At 44.4% G+C, this 13713-nt stretch overlaps 1 protein-coding gene across 4 annotated transcripts in view; it reads right to left on the bottom strand.

Moving 5' to 3' along the window:
- The window catches only part of OPA1 (OPA1 mitochondrial dynamin like GTPase), an 83566-nt gene that overhangs the window by 58734 nt on the left and 11119 nt on the right, over window positions 1-13713 (bottom strand). For 2 of the 4 annotated variants that reach the window (XM_061637637.1, XM_061637638.1), the window contains one exon: window positions 8390-8500. The exons of the other annotated variants lie outside the window; for them this stretch is intronic. In XM_061637637.1, the coding sequence (XP_061493621.1) occupies window positions 8390-8500 (111 nt within the window). The remainder of the gene's footprint in view (window positions 1-8389; window positions 8501-13713) is intronic. 4 annotated transcript variants of the gene reach the window in all.

The raw sequence follows: 13713 nt of genomic DNA, 5'->3' as shown, positions 1-13713 counted from the left end.
GTGAAAAAGGGGCAGCTAGAAACAGGCCACTTTAAAACAGGAATCAACCTAAACCGCATATTTGCATGTAAAAGACCCAGTTTTAATGAAGAAATTAAAAACAAAACGAGTTCAACTGGCACTTAATGTACTTGCCTTAGCATTCTCAAAAAAACAACCACCTAGAATTGGTGAATTTCAAGGCTCATGAGTTGTGCTTGGAGGTAAGTGGGGAAACTAATTGCCTTGTTCAAACTCAAATTAATTTGTTCTCATCTAATCTCATTTACTCACTCACAGCACACGTTTCAGCATGACTGCAGGCACCTCCTCTACAACATGCCTTTCTCCATGTCATCCAGCTGCGGAAAGGGTTGGCACTTTTTTAAACACTGGCTTCCTCAGGGCAACCACCCTGGGGCTTTCCATGTACACCGATGGCCAATGTGGCTCCACCATCTTTTTGTGTCTGTGCTAATGGTTTGTCCGTCAGAGGAGATCAGAGTGAATGCTGCCAGCCTTTGTTTTGTCTGAGGATAAGCTGACACCTGCTCAGTTTCATGAAACAACTGTATGCTAGTTTTAAGGGGCCTACACAGAGATCATAAAAACATAAGAGGAGCCTTCAGGATCAGGCCAGTGGGCCATCTAGTCCAGCATCCTGTTCTCACAGTGGTCAACCAGATGCCCATGGGAATCCTGCAAGCAGGTCCTGTGCACAAGAACACTCTCCCCTCCTGAGGTTTCCAGCAACTGGCATTCAGAAGCATACCACCTTCACCTATCAAGGAAGAGTATAGCCATCACGGCTAGTACCAATCAATAGCCTTATGTTCCATGAATTTATTTAATCCTCTTTTAAAGCCATCCAAGTTGGTGGCCATCACTGCCTCTAGCAGGAGAGAATTCCATAGTTTAACTATACGCTGTGTGAAGACATTCAATTTCACTGGATGTCCATGAGTTGTAGTACTATGATGGAGGAAAACTTTTCTCTATCTATTCTCTCCATGCCATGCATAATTTTATACTCTTCTGTCATGTCACCGCTGACTCTCCTTTTTTTAAAACTTAAAAGCCCCAAATGCTGCAACCTTTCCTCATAGGGAAGTTGCTCCTTTCCCCTGGTCCATTTTGGTTACCCTTTTCTGAACCTTTTCCAGCAGCACAATTTCCTTTTTGAAGTGAGTCGACTAGAACTGAACACAGCATTCCAAATGTGACCTCACCATAGATTTGTATAACGACATTGTGGTATCAGCAGTTTTATTTTCAAAATCTTTCCTAATGTTCTCTAGCACGGTGTTTGCCTTTTTCACAGCTGCTGCACAGCGGGTCACCATCTTCATCGAGCTATCGACTACAACCGCAAGCTCTCGTTCCTGGTCAGTCACTGCCAGTTCAGACCCCTTGAGCACATATGACATAGACTCCATGGAGAACCTTTGGCAGGATACGGAGAATGGATAGTGCTTTCCAGATGTTGTGGAGGGGGCTGGGCCAAACACAGGATAAATGCTTCCAGAAACCTATGGTAGCTCTGAATCTGGTGGTCAGTAACCCCCCTTCGCCTATGACAGACAGAGAGGAATCCTCACTGGCACCAGCCCAGACTTAGCCATTGGACAGATAGACTCTAGCAAACAGACTGGACTCTTCCAGAGAGGTAAGAATTAGAGTAGTTTGTCAGAGCCGGAGATAACCATTTCTTCAAGGTCACATAGACTGGGAAAAAGGAGGCTTCAGAAATTCCCCTGTACTCCTAGAAGGAGCACCGCTTGCCGCAAAGGCTAGAAAGTGCCAGGGTTAGCTCAGGCAAGTAAAGTGCCTGCCCACTGCTCTTTCATTTAGAGTATCTGGCCATGATAATGTCAATTATGGAATGATTTTCCTGACAAGGTGTGCCTGGTGCCAACACTGTTATCTTTCCGGCACCAGGTCAAGACTGTCCTCTTCTCCCTGGCATTTTAGCATGTGTTTAAATTGTTTTTAATTGTTTTTTAAATTGTGTTTTTAAATTTTTTTGTGTGTGTTTTAAAATTTGTATATTTGTTTTTATTGTTTTTAATTGCTGTAAACCACCCAGAGAGCTTCAGCTATGGGGCAGTATATAAACGTAATAAAATAAATAAATGTGACAGCCCTCTCTTGCTGCTTGCATTCCCAGTTTGCATCTGTTCTGCATCCTGATATGTCTTGTTTGTTCTGATGCTGTTTTCTTTTACTGACTGCTGGAATAAAGCTCCGTGCAAAACCCAGTCTTCGAGTCTGCTTGCGTGCAATTAAACTTTTTTGTTCCAATATGTATAACTTTACACTTGTTTTCACTGAACTGCATTTGCCATTTTACCACCCATTCACTCCCTTTGGAGCTCTTCCCAATCCCTTTCCCAAACCCTGAACAATTTAGTATAATAAGCAAACCTGGCCACCTCACTGCTCACCCCTAACTCTAGATCATTAACGAACAAGTTAAAAAGCACAGGTCCCAATACCAGTCCTTGGGGGACTCCACTTTCTACAGCTCTCCATTGGGAAAATTGCCCATTTATTCCTATTCTCTGCTTTCTGTTTTTCAGCCAGTTCCTGATTTACAAGGGGACCTCTCTTATTCCATGACTGCTAAGTTTATTCAGGAGTCTTTGGTGAGGTACCTTGTGGAAAGCTTTTTGACAGTCCATAAATAACAATAAATAATGAAGTCAAATGTGACCATGCTGGATTTTCTTGGCAATTGGCCATTTACATGTATGTTTACTTCAATAGCACTATGGTCACTGCTCCCAATCGGTTCAACACTTACATCTCACACCAGGTCCTGAGCACCACTGAAGATTAAGTCCAGGGCTGCCACCCCTCTGGTCGGTTCCATGACCAACTGTTCTAAGGCACAGTCATTTAGGGTTAGAAATTTTGCCTCTTTGTTGAGACTGGAACACAGTCTATGTCAGGGCAGTTGAAACGACCCTTTACTACATTTCCTAGTTTGGATGCTTCCTCGATTTCATTTTTCATCTCAAGACCTCCCTGAGCATCTTGATCAGGGGGACAACAGAACATGCCAAGTACTATATTACTGTTGGGGCCCGGTATCACCACCCACAATGATTCTGTGGAGGAGTCTGCCTCTTGTGGGACTTCCAGCTTGCTGGATTCAATGTCCTCTCTCACCACCGCCAGTACGTCCTTCCCTGTCCTTCCAATATAGTTCACATCCAGGGATAAGTGTGTTCCACTGGTTTTCTCCATTCCACCAGGTTTCTGTTATGCTCACTATCACAATACTGTCAGACAGACTGTGGGCAGTGTATTGGTATAGGAGGAACCCTCAGCTCAGGAGCAGCATCTCAGCAGTGAGGTGTTGAGCAGCCTTTCCCAACCTTTGGGTCCCCAGATGTTGCTGGACTACAACTCCCATCAGCCCCAGCCAGCATGGCAAATGGTCAGGAATGATGGGAAGTGTGGTCCAGCAACATCCGGGGACCCAAAGATTGGGAAAGGCCAATGCAGAGTGTGGAGCTTAGGCATGGGTTTTATTGCACTTAGGGAGGCTCCACCTGTTGCTCTCTTGACTTGGGAGCGGTGGTGGGAAACAAGCCCTGCTGCAAACACAACTACTTACACCACTTGTTCTCCTTGTGAAAGGAATCAGAAACGATTTCACTAGATGAAATCTCTACCACCGCCATTCTCTCCCTAAAGCACGTAGCAGCAGGAACGGAAATACTGCTTATGTGGGGGTGGGAGGTGCTATGGGCCGGCAGCCCTTATAGAATATTGATCCGAGATTTCCCAATCAGAGTTCTACATAAGTGTTAACAAAAAGCCACAGGTTAAAAAAGGCCATTTCCCCCCTTCCTCCAGGCTAACTGTACAGTTTTTTCATTCACTTCTGGGAAGCTGGCCAAGCTCCCAGGAGTGTGAATAACCTGAGATGAGCCCATCTATGGCTTTTCCTGCTCACTAGAGTGAGGTATCTCCATGGGAATTTTAAAATGCCCAGACTGATAACTGTGGGAAATCCCCAGGGTACCGGTCGTTTCCTGTCATTTGTTCTTCCATTTTACTTGTAAAAGGTGTGTTAAGCCCCCCTATTTGCCAGTCCTGTTGGACATGGTCCCTCACCTCTCAATGGCTGCATGGGGAAAGCACAAGTTCAAGTCTTGCTTTGCTGTGGAACTTAGTAGGTGAGGCATCCTTTTCCAGTTTTGGACACATTGATATTACAGGATGTCTAGACTTATAGGACTATATCATTACATAACAGTATGCTCCAAGGTTTGACTTATGCTAACAAATGTTTAATTGAACAGGCTTTGTGTAACAGCCTAACATATTCTACTATATTGCTTTATCTTGAGAATTTAAATCTGTTTACTGGCTACAGCTAGGAATGCTTAACCTGTGTAACTGAGATTTGAGTGTGTATGAAATAAACATCATTAGTTATTCCACTGTGAAGACCCCATTATTTTGCCAATATATCCCTCATCCTAAGAGTATCTTTGGTGGCATGTATCTTAATCTGCCCCTGTGGATATCTCCTATACTCAGAGACACTGCACGCTTAAGTTAGCACAGCGTTTGGCAAGTGGAGCGCTGCTGGGCCACAATGTTACAAGGGAACTCGTGTGAACCCTTGATCCTGTGCATTCACTAGAAGAAGGTAGTGCAGACTACTTCATAGGGTTTACTAACCCAGGCAGGCAGGACTAAGGAGGAACAATTCCCGGACCCAGATACACCCATGGAGCCAAAATCTCAATTAACACACCAAGTTTTTACAGGCTTACAGTTGTGGCTTCATCCACTTTTCTCAACATCACAAAGGGATGTTTTTCTGGTGATAAAAACACAACCACTACTAAAACTGCAAATTTAAAAACAATCAAGTAAAAGCAACTCTGGATCACTCTGCTGTCATTAAAAGCAACAGAAGAGTTGACCATGTTATTGGAAGTATTTGTATACCGCCTTTCATCCAATAAATTCCAAGACACGAACAACATAAAATAGTAAACTATGCAATAAAACTGCAGCTTTAATACAAGGCAACAGCTAAAAATGGTCAGTAGTCTAAGGCATTACACAAATTAAAATGTCAGTTTTAACCTGAAACTGCTGGAATAAAATTAAGTTTTCAGCTTTTGTCTACAGGACAGAGAGCACCTGGCAAATCTCCACAGAGAGGGCACTCCGGAGTCTCATGCCACCAAGAAGGCAGCTTGCTTTCTTGCACACACTCTTTCTGTTTAATAAGTTGAGAGGAGAGCAGAGCCAATGTGGCATAGTGGGTTGAATGTTGGACTACGACCTGGGAGACCAGGGTTGGAATCCCCACACAGCCATGAAGCTCACTGGGTGACCTTGGGCCAGTCACTGCCTCTCAGCCTCAGAGGAAGGCAATGGTAATCCCCCTCTGAATACCCCTTACCATGAAAACCCAATTCGTAGGGTCGCCATAAGTCCGGATTGACCAAGGCAGTCCATCTGTATTTCAGACACCAGAGTGTCCCAGGCTTGTGTCGCCATGCTGCCCAACCCGTCCCCCGATGCAGGCAGGACAGACTTAAATAGGCCCACCCACCTCACAAATCGCCACATCAGCTCTGTGCACATACACCTGCCATCACCCAAGATGGCAGCAGGGGCATCAACTCCTTAGGGATGCCCCCACTGCCATCTTGAGTGATGGCAGGCATGTACGTGCAGCACACTGACACAGCAATGCAGGAAGTAGGTGGGGCGGGCAGGCCTATTTAAGCCTGTATTGCCTGCAATGGGGGGTAGGGTGTGGCATTCCCGATCTGCAATCTACCCTGGCATAGATCACGGAGCAGGAGCTCCACTCTCCCAGCCTAAGGAGGGGTTCCTCAGGAGCCCTTCTGGACCACAGGGGCCCTCAGACAATGCCCAGACTGGCCATCTACTGGCGCCAGGTGTGTCAGAACAAACCACTGTTGGGGGGAGGGGCAACTCCTCTTCCCTTTGGAAAGGGAACCAAAGCACAGGGCAGCTCACTGTGCCTTTTACTGAACTACCTGCCTATGACATGAGGCTCTTGCTTGGAGAGGGCGTGCCCTAATTTCTTGTTTACAACTTGGGAGAGGAAGCACATGGTGTCAACGTTTATGCACCAGACACTGCAGGTTATAAGAGAAGTGTCCAAGCATACATGTCAAAGAGAGCTTGGTGATTTTTTAAAAAAAATTTAGATCCTTAAGTCCAAAGCTGACCTCAATGTATTCCCATCTCTATTTTATTTATTTATTTATTTATTTATTAAATTTATTAGTCGCCCATCTGGCTGGTTATCCAGCCACTCTGGGCGACGTACAACATAAAAACATACAATTTACATTAGAGCATTAAAAAATCTCAACCAATGATAATAAAACCTAACCTTAACTGTGGTTTGTTGTCTCATCCATACTGACCAACTGTGGTTAACATTAACTATGGTTATGGTCAAACAAGACAACATCAAATCATACCTACTGAAGCTAGCTTGTTTAAACTAATCATCTATGTGAAAGTTGGACAATGAAAAAAGCGGGTAAGAGAAAAATCAACTCATTTGACATGTAATATTGGAGGAGAGCTTTGCGCATACCATGGACTGTGAAAAAGACAAATAATTGGGTGTTAGAACAAATTAAACCAGAACTATCACTAGAAGCTAAAATGAGGAAACTGAAGTTATCATACTTTGGACCCATAACGACAAGACCTGATCCACTAGAAAAGACAATAATGCTGGGAAAAACAGAAGGGAGTAGAAAAAGAGGAAGGCCAAACAAGAGATGGATTGATTCCATAAAGGAAGCCACAGACCTGAACTTACAAGATCTGAACAGGGTGGTTCACGACAAATGCTATTGGAGGTTGCTGATTCATAGGGTCGCCGTAAGTCGAAATCGACTTGAAGGAACATAAAAACAACAAAGTCCAAAGCAGTACACCACCCTTTATAAAAATTGCAAATTTAAAATTAAGTCAAGGGAAGAAGCAGCCATTGGCATGCCAATCAGACATATCATCAGTTAGCTAAATAGTGCAGAACGAGAGGTTCAGATGACAAAGCCTAAATGGCAGTCGGCACAATGAGCACAGAACGGGAATGACAGAGAACGACAAAGCCGCCCAACTGCACACATCCTGCTCGTTTCAGTGCTGCTTGCACAGGATTCATTGTCTGTGCACTGTGGCTACTGCCACATTTTTAATAAACCCTGTTTGCACAGTGGACAGTGTTAGCACAACCACAATCCATGGCTCTGTGGCACACGCAGGCCTCTGCACAAATAGGAGATGCTCTCTTCAAGCTGAAGATACAACACGGAGATTGCATGAATGCAAAGCTGTTCCCAATCCTCAGGTGAAAAGGGTGGTGCAATCTGTGCCCCTCAGCTAAGGGAAAGTATGAAGAGCTGCCAGTATATGGCGGTATGGAAGAGGCAGTCTTCCCAGGCATTAACCGAAGCATATGAACATGGCCACGCAAAGGCGTTTGGAGTTTCTGAAGATATCTCTGCTTCTGTCAGTTCCCCTTTTCTACAGCTGTGCCTTGACATCATGCTGATTATTGTAAGGCGGCAGCATTTTAAGAGGATTCCGTCCCCATTCACAAAGCAACACAAGGGAACCAAAGGCAGGAGCCTAAAAGATCTAAAATAATCATCATGTGCTGACTGACAGCTGAGCAGGTGAGCTGCCTCCACTGAAAAGGAGTTCATGTGTCTATAATGCTGTCTGTTCGACAAGGTTATTGCTTGGTTTTGCAGTCACTCTGCCATGAACGTGCGTTTGTCAACTCAAGCAGAGCTATTATATTTCATGCAGGTCATACAATCCAGAAAGCCTGCCATCCCCTATTTTAAAGCTGCCCTAAATGATTTACCTACTCAAAATTAAAATCCAGAAGAACATAAGATCCAGATCCAGTAAGATTGCTGAATCAGACCAATGAGAGTCCCACTTTTTTCTAGCAGGGGCAAGCCAGGTGCTTTCAGGAAGCCCCAAAAGGCAGTCATGCACCCTTTGGTCCCCAGCACTGGTTATTGAGAGGGGGGAGGAAGAGAGAGAGGGAGGGAGGGAGGGAGAGAGAGAGAGAGAGAGGAGAGATGGCCTCCCCTGAATATTCATATACAAGATAGTAGAACAGTTTGCTGAAGCAAAGTTTAGTGCAAATCTTTCCCTCGATAAACATCACTTTTGTGATCAAAATTAAAACCACGGAAATCACCATGCTGAAAAGACAGTGCTATAAGAAAACTTTTACAAACAACGAACTGCTGCAAAATCACTGCTAGGGCCCACAACCAGAGTTGATCAAGGATTCATTGGTGGGTATCAAATCACAGTGTTTGATTAGAGAACTGCACAGCACCCAGTGCCTTTAAGCCATCACCTTTCGCTTCTGTTGGGAGGAACCTGTGCTGTATTGGTCAGCGGCTCTGCGCACCTCCTCTTCGTGCTGCTGGATTTGCTGCTGCAAGAGAATGAGCTCGCCAAGAAGACCCTGCCGCAAGTTTACAAATAAGGAGGAGAATGAAAAAAAAGAAAAGAAATGGAGGTGAGGGGAGCATTAATGTTAAACCAAAGGGTGCAACACAAAGACAGGCATGTGCATGAAAGAGAACACGCAGGGTGGCTCAAAACAGACAAAAGAAGAGATGGGCAGAAATCAATGTGCCAAAGCTTTTCCTCTCTAGGAACATTTAGAGGCGCCTCTGGACACCCTTTTCATGGTGCAGTCAGCATGAGCTATGTTCAAGGTGCTATTAGGGCAGTTATACGCAATCGCACTTTCAGTACCATTTGCACTTGCAAACACTTTGGGGCAGTTCTCTTGCTTCCGCAGGAACTGATGCACGCCCCATAGTTTCCTGCTAAAATCTCGTAACTTTTTTTACACTACAAATGTTCCAGTTCTTTTTGTCTCCTGCTTTTAATGTTCCACAGTTCAAGAGTGCCTTGGCAATGTGCTAAAATGCATCCACTTCTTTGTGAAGCAGCCTCTCCTACATACTCTTTGTTGAGGCCAGACGCCAGCACTCCTGTGGATGTTCTTGCGGAAATGAGCAATGGTGTAGCACAGCAATCAAAGCCTGAATATAAAAACTTCAAAAGTGTGAAATCTGAAAGTACGATGGTATGGTATTCTAGTGCAACCAGTATATGCTCAGAAAGAAAGGGGGGGGCTGTTGTGCAAGTCCTATATAGTTCCTCTTGATGCCGTATACTGGCATTCCTGTCCCATGGGGTTTTTTCTGCAAACGAGCATGGTTTAACACGGAAACCGCAGCCTAAACATAAAAACTTTAAACGTTTTTAAATGAAAGAATGGTGGCATGGCATCACAGCACAGCTAACTTATGCTCAGGGAGCAAAGGGGGGGATTTGGGATGGGGGGAACATAGACAATGGGATGGGTGGAGTTAAAGAAGTAGATGCAATGATGCGGGAACACTGCAGAAGCATAACAGAAGTTGTGTGGACGGACTAGTATAAATCCACTTCAGATGCACGGCTAATGCATAAACGACATGTTGCCGTATACACCCACAAAAAAGCAGCAGTCTGGAGGGCCCCAAGAATTTACATTAAAGAAAGATGTTTTAAAAAAGTGCTTTCAAGGGGGCCTGGTCTCCCTGGCCACTGCCACAGGAACAGAGGAAGCTGCCTCGTGCCCAGAGCGAGCTCAGTACTGTGTACACTGGCTGGCAGCAGCTCCCCAGGGATTCAGACAAGGGACCTTTCCCACCCTACCTGGGAGTGCCGGGAACTGAAGGCAGTATCCTACTCACTGGCAGCATCAGCACAAGGATTATTGCTACCACAACAGGACTCTCCCCCCCTCCTCCAGCCATGCATGCCCCACACCCTCCCTAAATCTGCTCTGGAGGGCTGAGGGACCCCCCAGAACAAATGGGGGGAAGCATGGGGGGAGAAGAGAGGGGAAAGTCCCCCTGCACTGATGGAGCGACTTGCTTAGCACTACATAGAATACAACCCTTCACAGGAAGCAGATGCCACTGAGCTCCGGCCCTCCCTTTGACCCTGTGGATGCTTAAAAGATATATGCAACATAAGGCAAGAAGAAGATGTGAATTGTCTGGAGACAACTAAACATGGTAAGTTCTGTTCGGAATGTACCAAACTCCTTATTTGAGTTTCCAGACAATCGTCGCTTGGGTTAAGGGTTTTTAAAACCGTAGAAGCCAAGATGCTCTGAATAATAGTGAAAGTGAATCTTCTTACTTGCATGAAACTAAAGTCTACACATCTCCATACCAATTTGGCTATGCCACAGCTGTGTACAAAACATCTGAACAACCAGCCTAAACTTGCAAAAAGTGTAATTTTCATTCATTGAATGCTCTTAGGCAGCCATATGGCTAGAAAACTGCTTTAGAACTGGGACATGGCACAAAAATGCACACAGACACAAGAAGGTGCACATGAAGTCCAAATACACAGTACTGGGAGAGGCATTTTTAAAAGGAAGGGGCAACACAAACACAACTGGTCTGGTAAGAGAAGCCTTATAAAACAAACTTTACAAATCCTTGCTGAACTACAAAAAAGTCGCTTTTGTGATAGGCCACTACAATGGAGCAGTTTTATTTCATTGTTAACTGCGCTGAACAATAACCTGCCTTCCATCAATACTCCCATTGCCTAAAAACAGACCGACTCTTTTGTGATAGTTCTATTTCTCATATAGACTTTTTTTTGCCCAAGTCACTCTGTGTAAACTTCCATTATTGATATTCTGCTTTGGAAGGAGATCCTGGAATGTTCTCCATTTCACAGGGTAAAGAGGCACCAAAACGACAAAGCCAAAGAGAGGGCTGATGGGAGCAAGAGTGGCTGCAGCATGTGCCCTCGTGGGGGCGGGCACCATTAAGGTTAAGGCTGCCTGTCTATTCCAAGGGCTGCCAATGGGGCATGTCAATTACACTGAAAGGCTGGCTTTCCCACAGAAGTGATCATGCTGGAGTTACTGCTTTAGAAAGAGCTTTAACCAGCCCGTCAAAGAGAAACAACCGCTAAGCAGTCTCCCACAAGATGCTAAGGAGAGCCGGTCACTCTCTAAGGGATGCTCCAAAAGCATCACACTTGTGAAAAACTCTATGGTACAGTGGGAACCAAGGCTGCTTCGTTATCTCTTCTCAATCTCTCCCTTTCTCTTCAGCGGAAAATATCGAGCTCTCCTGGTGACTGGGAAAGTTCTGCAACAGAATTTACCCAGTAAACTGTAAAGTGCAAAGACAAATTATGCAGTTTCACAAGGACAAACAAAGAATGTAACCATTTAAAGCAAAAAGCAACTGGGGGCTTACAAAAAGACAGAATGAAAGTTGGTACAATTTGTACACAGTCTGTAGCCTTTCCGAGCACTGCTGGTGGCGGCTACCTTAACTTAGCTGTGGGGCCAGAGAGAAGGCGAAGAGTGAACACAGCACAAGGGAACTCATGCTAAAATGCAGTTTTCCACACAGATTAGGTGTGCAACCCAGAAGAAAGTAGCCATGCATTTATGACTCAGCAACTTCCACTTGACTGAAGCATGCGTTAGTTTCTTGGGGAAGCACATAGTATTTCCTTTCTCCCTTAGAAAGAAGCAAACACCTTTGCAAACTCTCTAGGAGCAAATATAAGGGGTCACTACTTTATTACTTTTCCAAAGGTAGCACATCATCTCTCATCTTTGTTATTTAGGCTACTGCTGATTGACTTCATTAATGAGGATGAGGCTATCAAAGGCTTAGCAGTCATGATGGCTGCTTACTACCTCCACTATCGGAGGCAGTATACCTCTAAATGCCAATGGCTGGGAATCAGAGGTGGGGAGGTGTTGCTGCTGCACTCAGGTCCTGCTTTGGGACTTCTCATGGGGGAATCTGGTTGGCCACTGTGAGAACAGGATGATGGTGTAGATGACCCTTTGGCCTGATCCAGCTACAGGGATCTTCTTATGTAAAGCTTTTAAGGTATGCAAGAAGAATATCTGTTAATTGTTTCATAAAAGACTGTAAAACTGATGAGGAATTTTTGCGGTCTCTTCCATTTGCTCAGATGCATCACTCAGATTTAATGTACATTTGCCTCTTTGATGGACTGACGTGTCAGGCAATTTCTTATAAGCAGCCTTTCAGATGGACTAATATTGGTTGCTTTAATCCATCAGTTTCAGCACTGGACTGACTTCAGAGCTGTAGCCATGGAAGGATAATTTAGGCAATATAGATATATGGCATTTTAAAAGCTGCTTTTCTGCCAAAATGGCTTTCAAAAACAAAATAAAATCAAAATCCAGATATAAAAACAATATATGTGCGAATATAAATGAATACAGAGCAGTTAAAAATCCAACATCACAGCAACAAAATCTTATCAGCAGACCAGACTTGCTTTTCCAGGTATGCAGACAGTATCCAGGAAAAAGGATGACAATGCAGATAAATGTGCAGCTGCACACTTGTGGATGAGTTATTTTAAGAAAGCAAAGCAAGTGCCCAGAGACTTACTCTCTCCTTGGCAGTTTAGTGCCAAGACACGGAGGTGACAGGCTGGGAAGGCCAAGGTGACCCAAAAATCCAGAACCGAGTAAAGGTCTTTGGGCTGTTTGCCCTTTTAGCAAAATAGAATAATATGGAAGTGAAGTTTGAGATTTCACTGGCTATGCCACAAGAGCTATTCATATTAGGCGGCCTTCACGAAGAGTGGAAACAGCTAAGTGGTTAGCGTTGCTCAACCAGGACTTGAGGAGACCAGAGTTCAAATCCCTACTCCTCTGCCAGGAAGCCCTCTGGGTGACCTTGTGCTGGTCATAGCCCCTTGCTGTGAGTATAAAATTGGGAGGAGAACCACGTATGCCACCTTCAGCTCCTTAGAGGAGGAAAGGTGGGAGACAATCATAATACTAAAATAAAAAATAAAATAAACTCCGTTTCTGCTGCATAAATGAGATTGTAGAGGTGGTGTCCATTATTGTTTCCATTGGCTTGATGCACTAAATATGGATAAAAAAAATATCAGGCCACAAATGTAATCATACATATTGCCTGAAACTATCTGTTGGGCAGAGGGCCCACACCTAATGAGGTAGCACGAGACTCAGAGCTGGGTGGTTTGCCATTACAAGGGTTGTTCTGTAAATAGTCATCAGGTCTTTGCTACAAAAAAATCATGTTCACTTTGCTGAGACTTATCTTTCTGCACACGTGACAACATTAGCCCCTGTGACCTCTAGCCCGCTTCTTAATCTATAAAAGCTGGAATGGCTTGCGCCCTTCATATCTTAGATTGCCTCCTCCACTACATTCCATCATGATAATTAAGACTGACCAAGGGCACCCCCTCGATTCTACCATCAATGCATCAAGCCCACACAGCAAAGGCATCACAGATAGCTGCTGTGCTGCAACTGCAGGACTCCCTTCCTTTGGAAACTTACCTATGTCTGAGCTCAAGCATTTCCTGGGAGTGCTGAAAGATTCACCCTGCATAGGCTGGCATTTAATAACATAGGATACGTAGGTGGGAATTACTTTTTGTTTCTTTGTACACAATGCTTGTGGAAGGAAGGGTGGGATATAAACTTAATAAATAAATAATAAATAATAAGTTTAACTGGAAACTTTACCTTGATGGTTTTATTGATGTATTTCTAAAGCATAATTACCCAGCTGAGAATAGCGAATGTTAGAAAATGAAACAAAGTTT

This window comes from Rhineura floridana, chromosome 7, assembly GCF_030035675.1.
Source record: "Rhineura floridana isolate rRhiFlo1 chromosome 7, rRhiFlo1.hap2, whole genome shotgun sequence".
In the NCBI taxonomy this organism is placed as follows: domain Eukaryota; kingdom Metazoa; phylum Chordata; class Lepidosauria; order Squamata; family Rhineuridae; genus Rhineura; species Rhineura floridana.
Note: the sequence above shows the minus strand (reverse complement) of the source record. Positions and strands in the feature narration are given on the sequence as shown.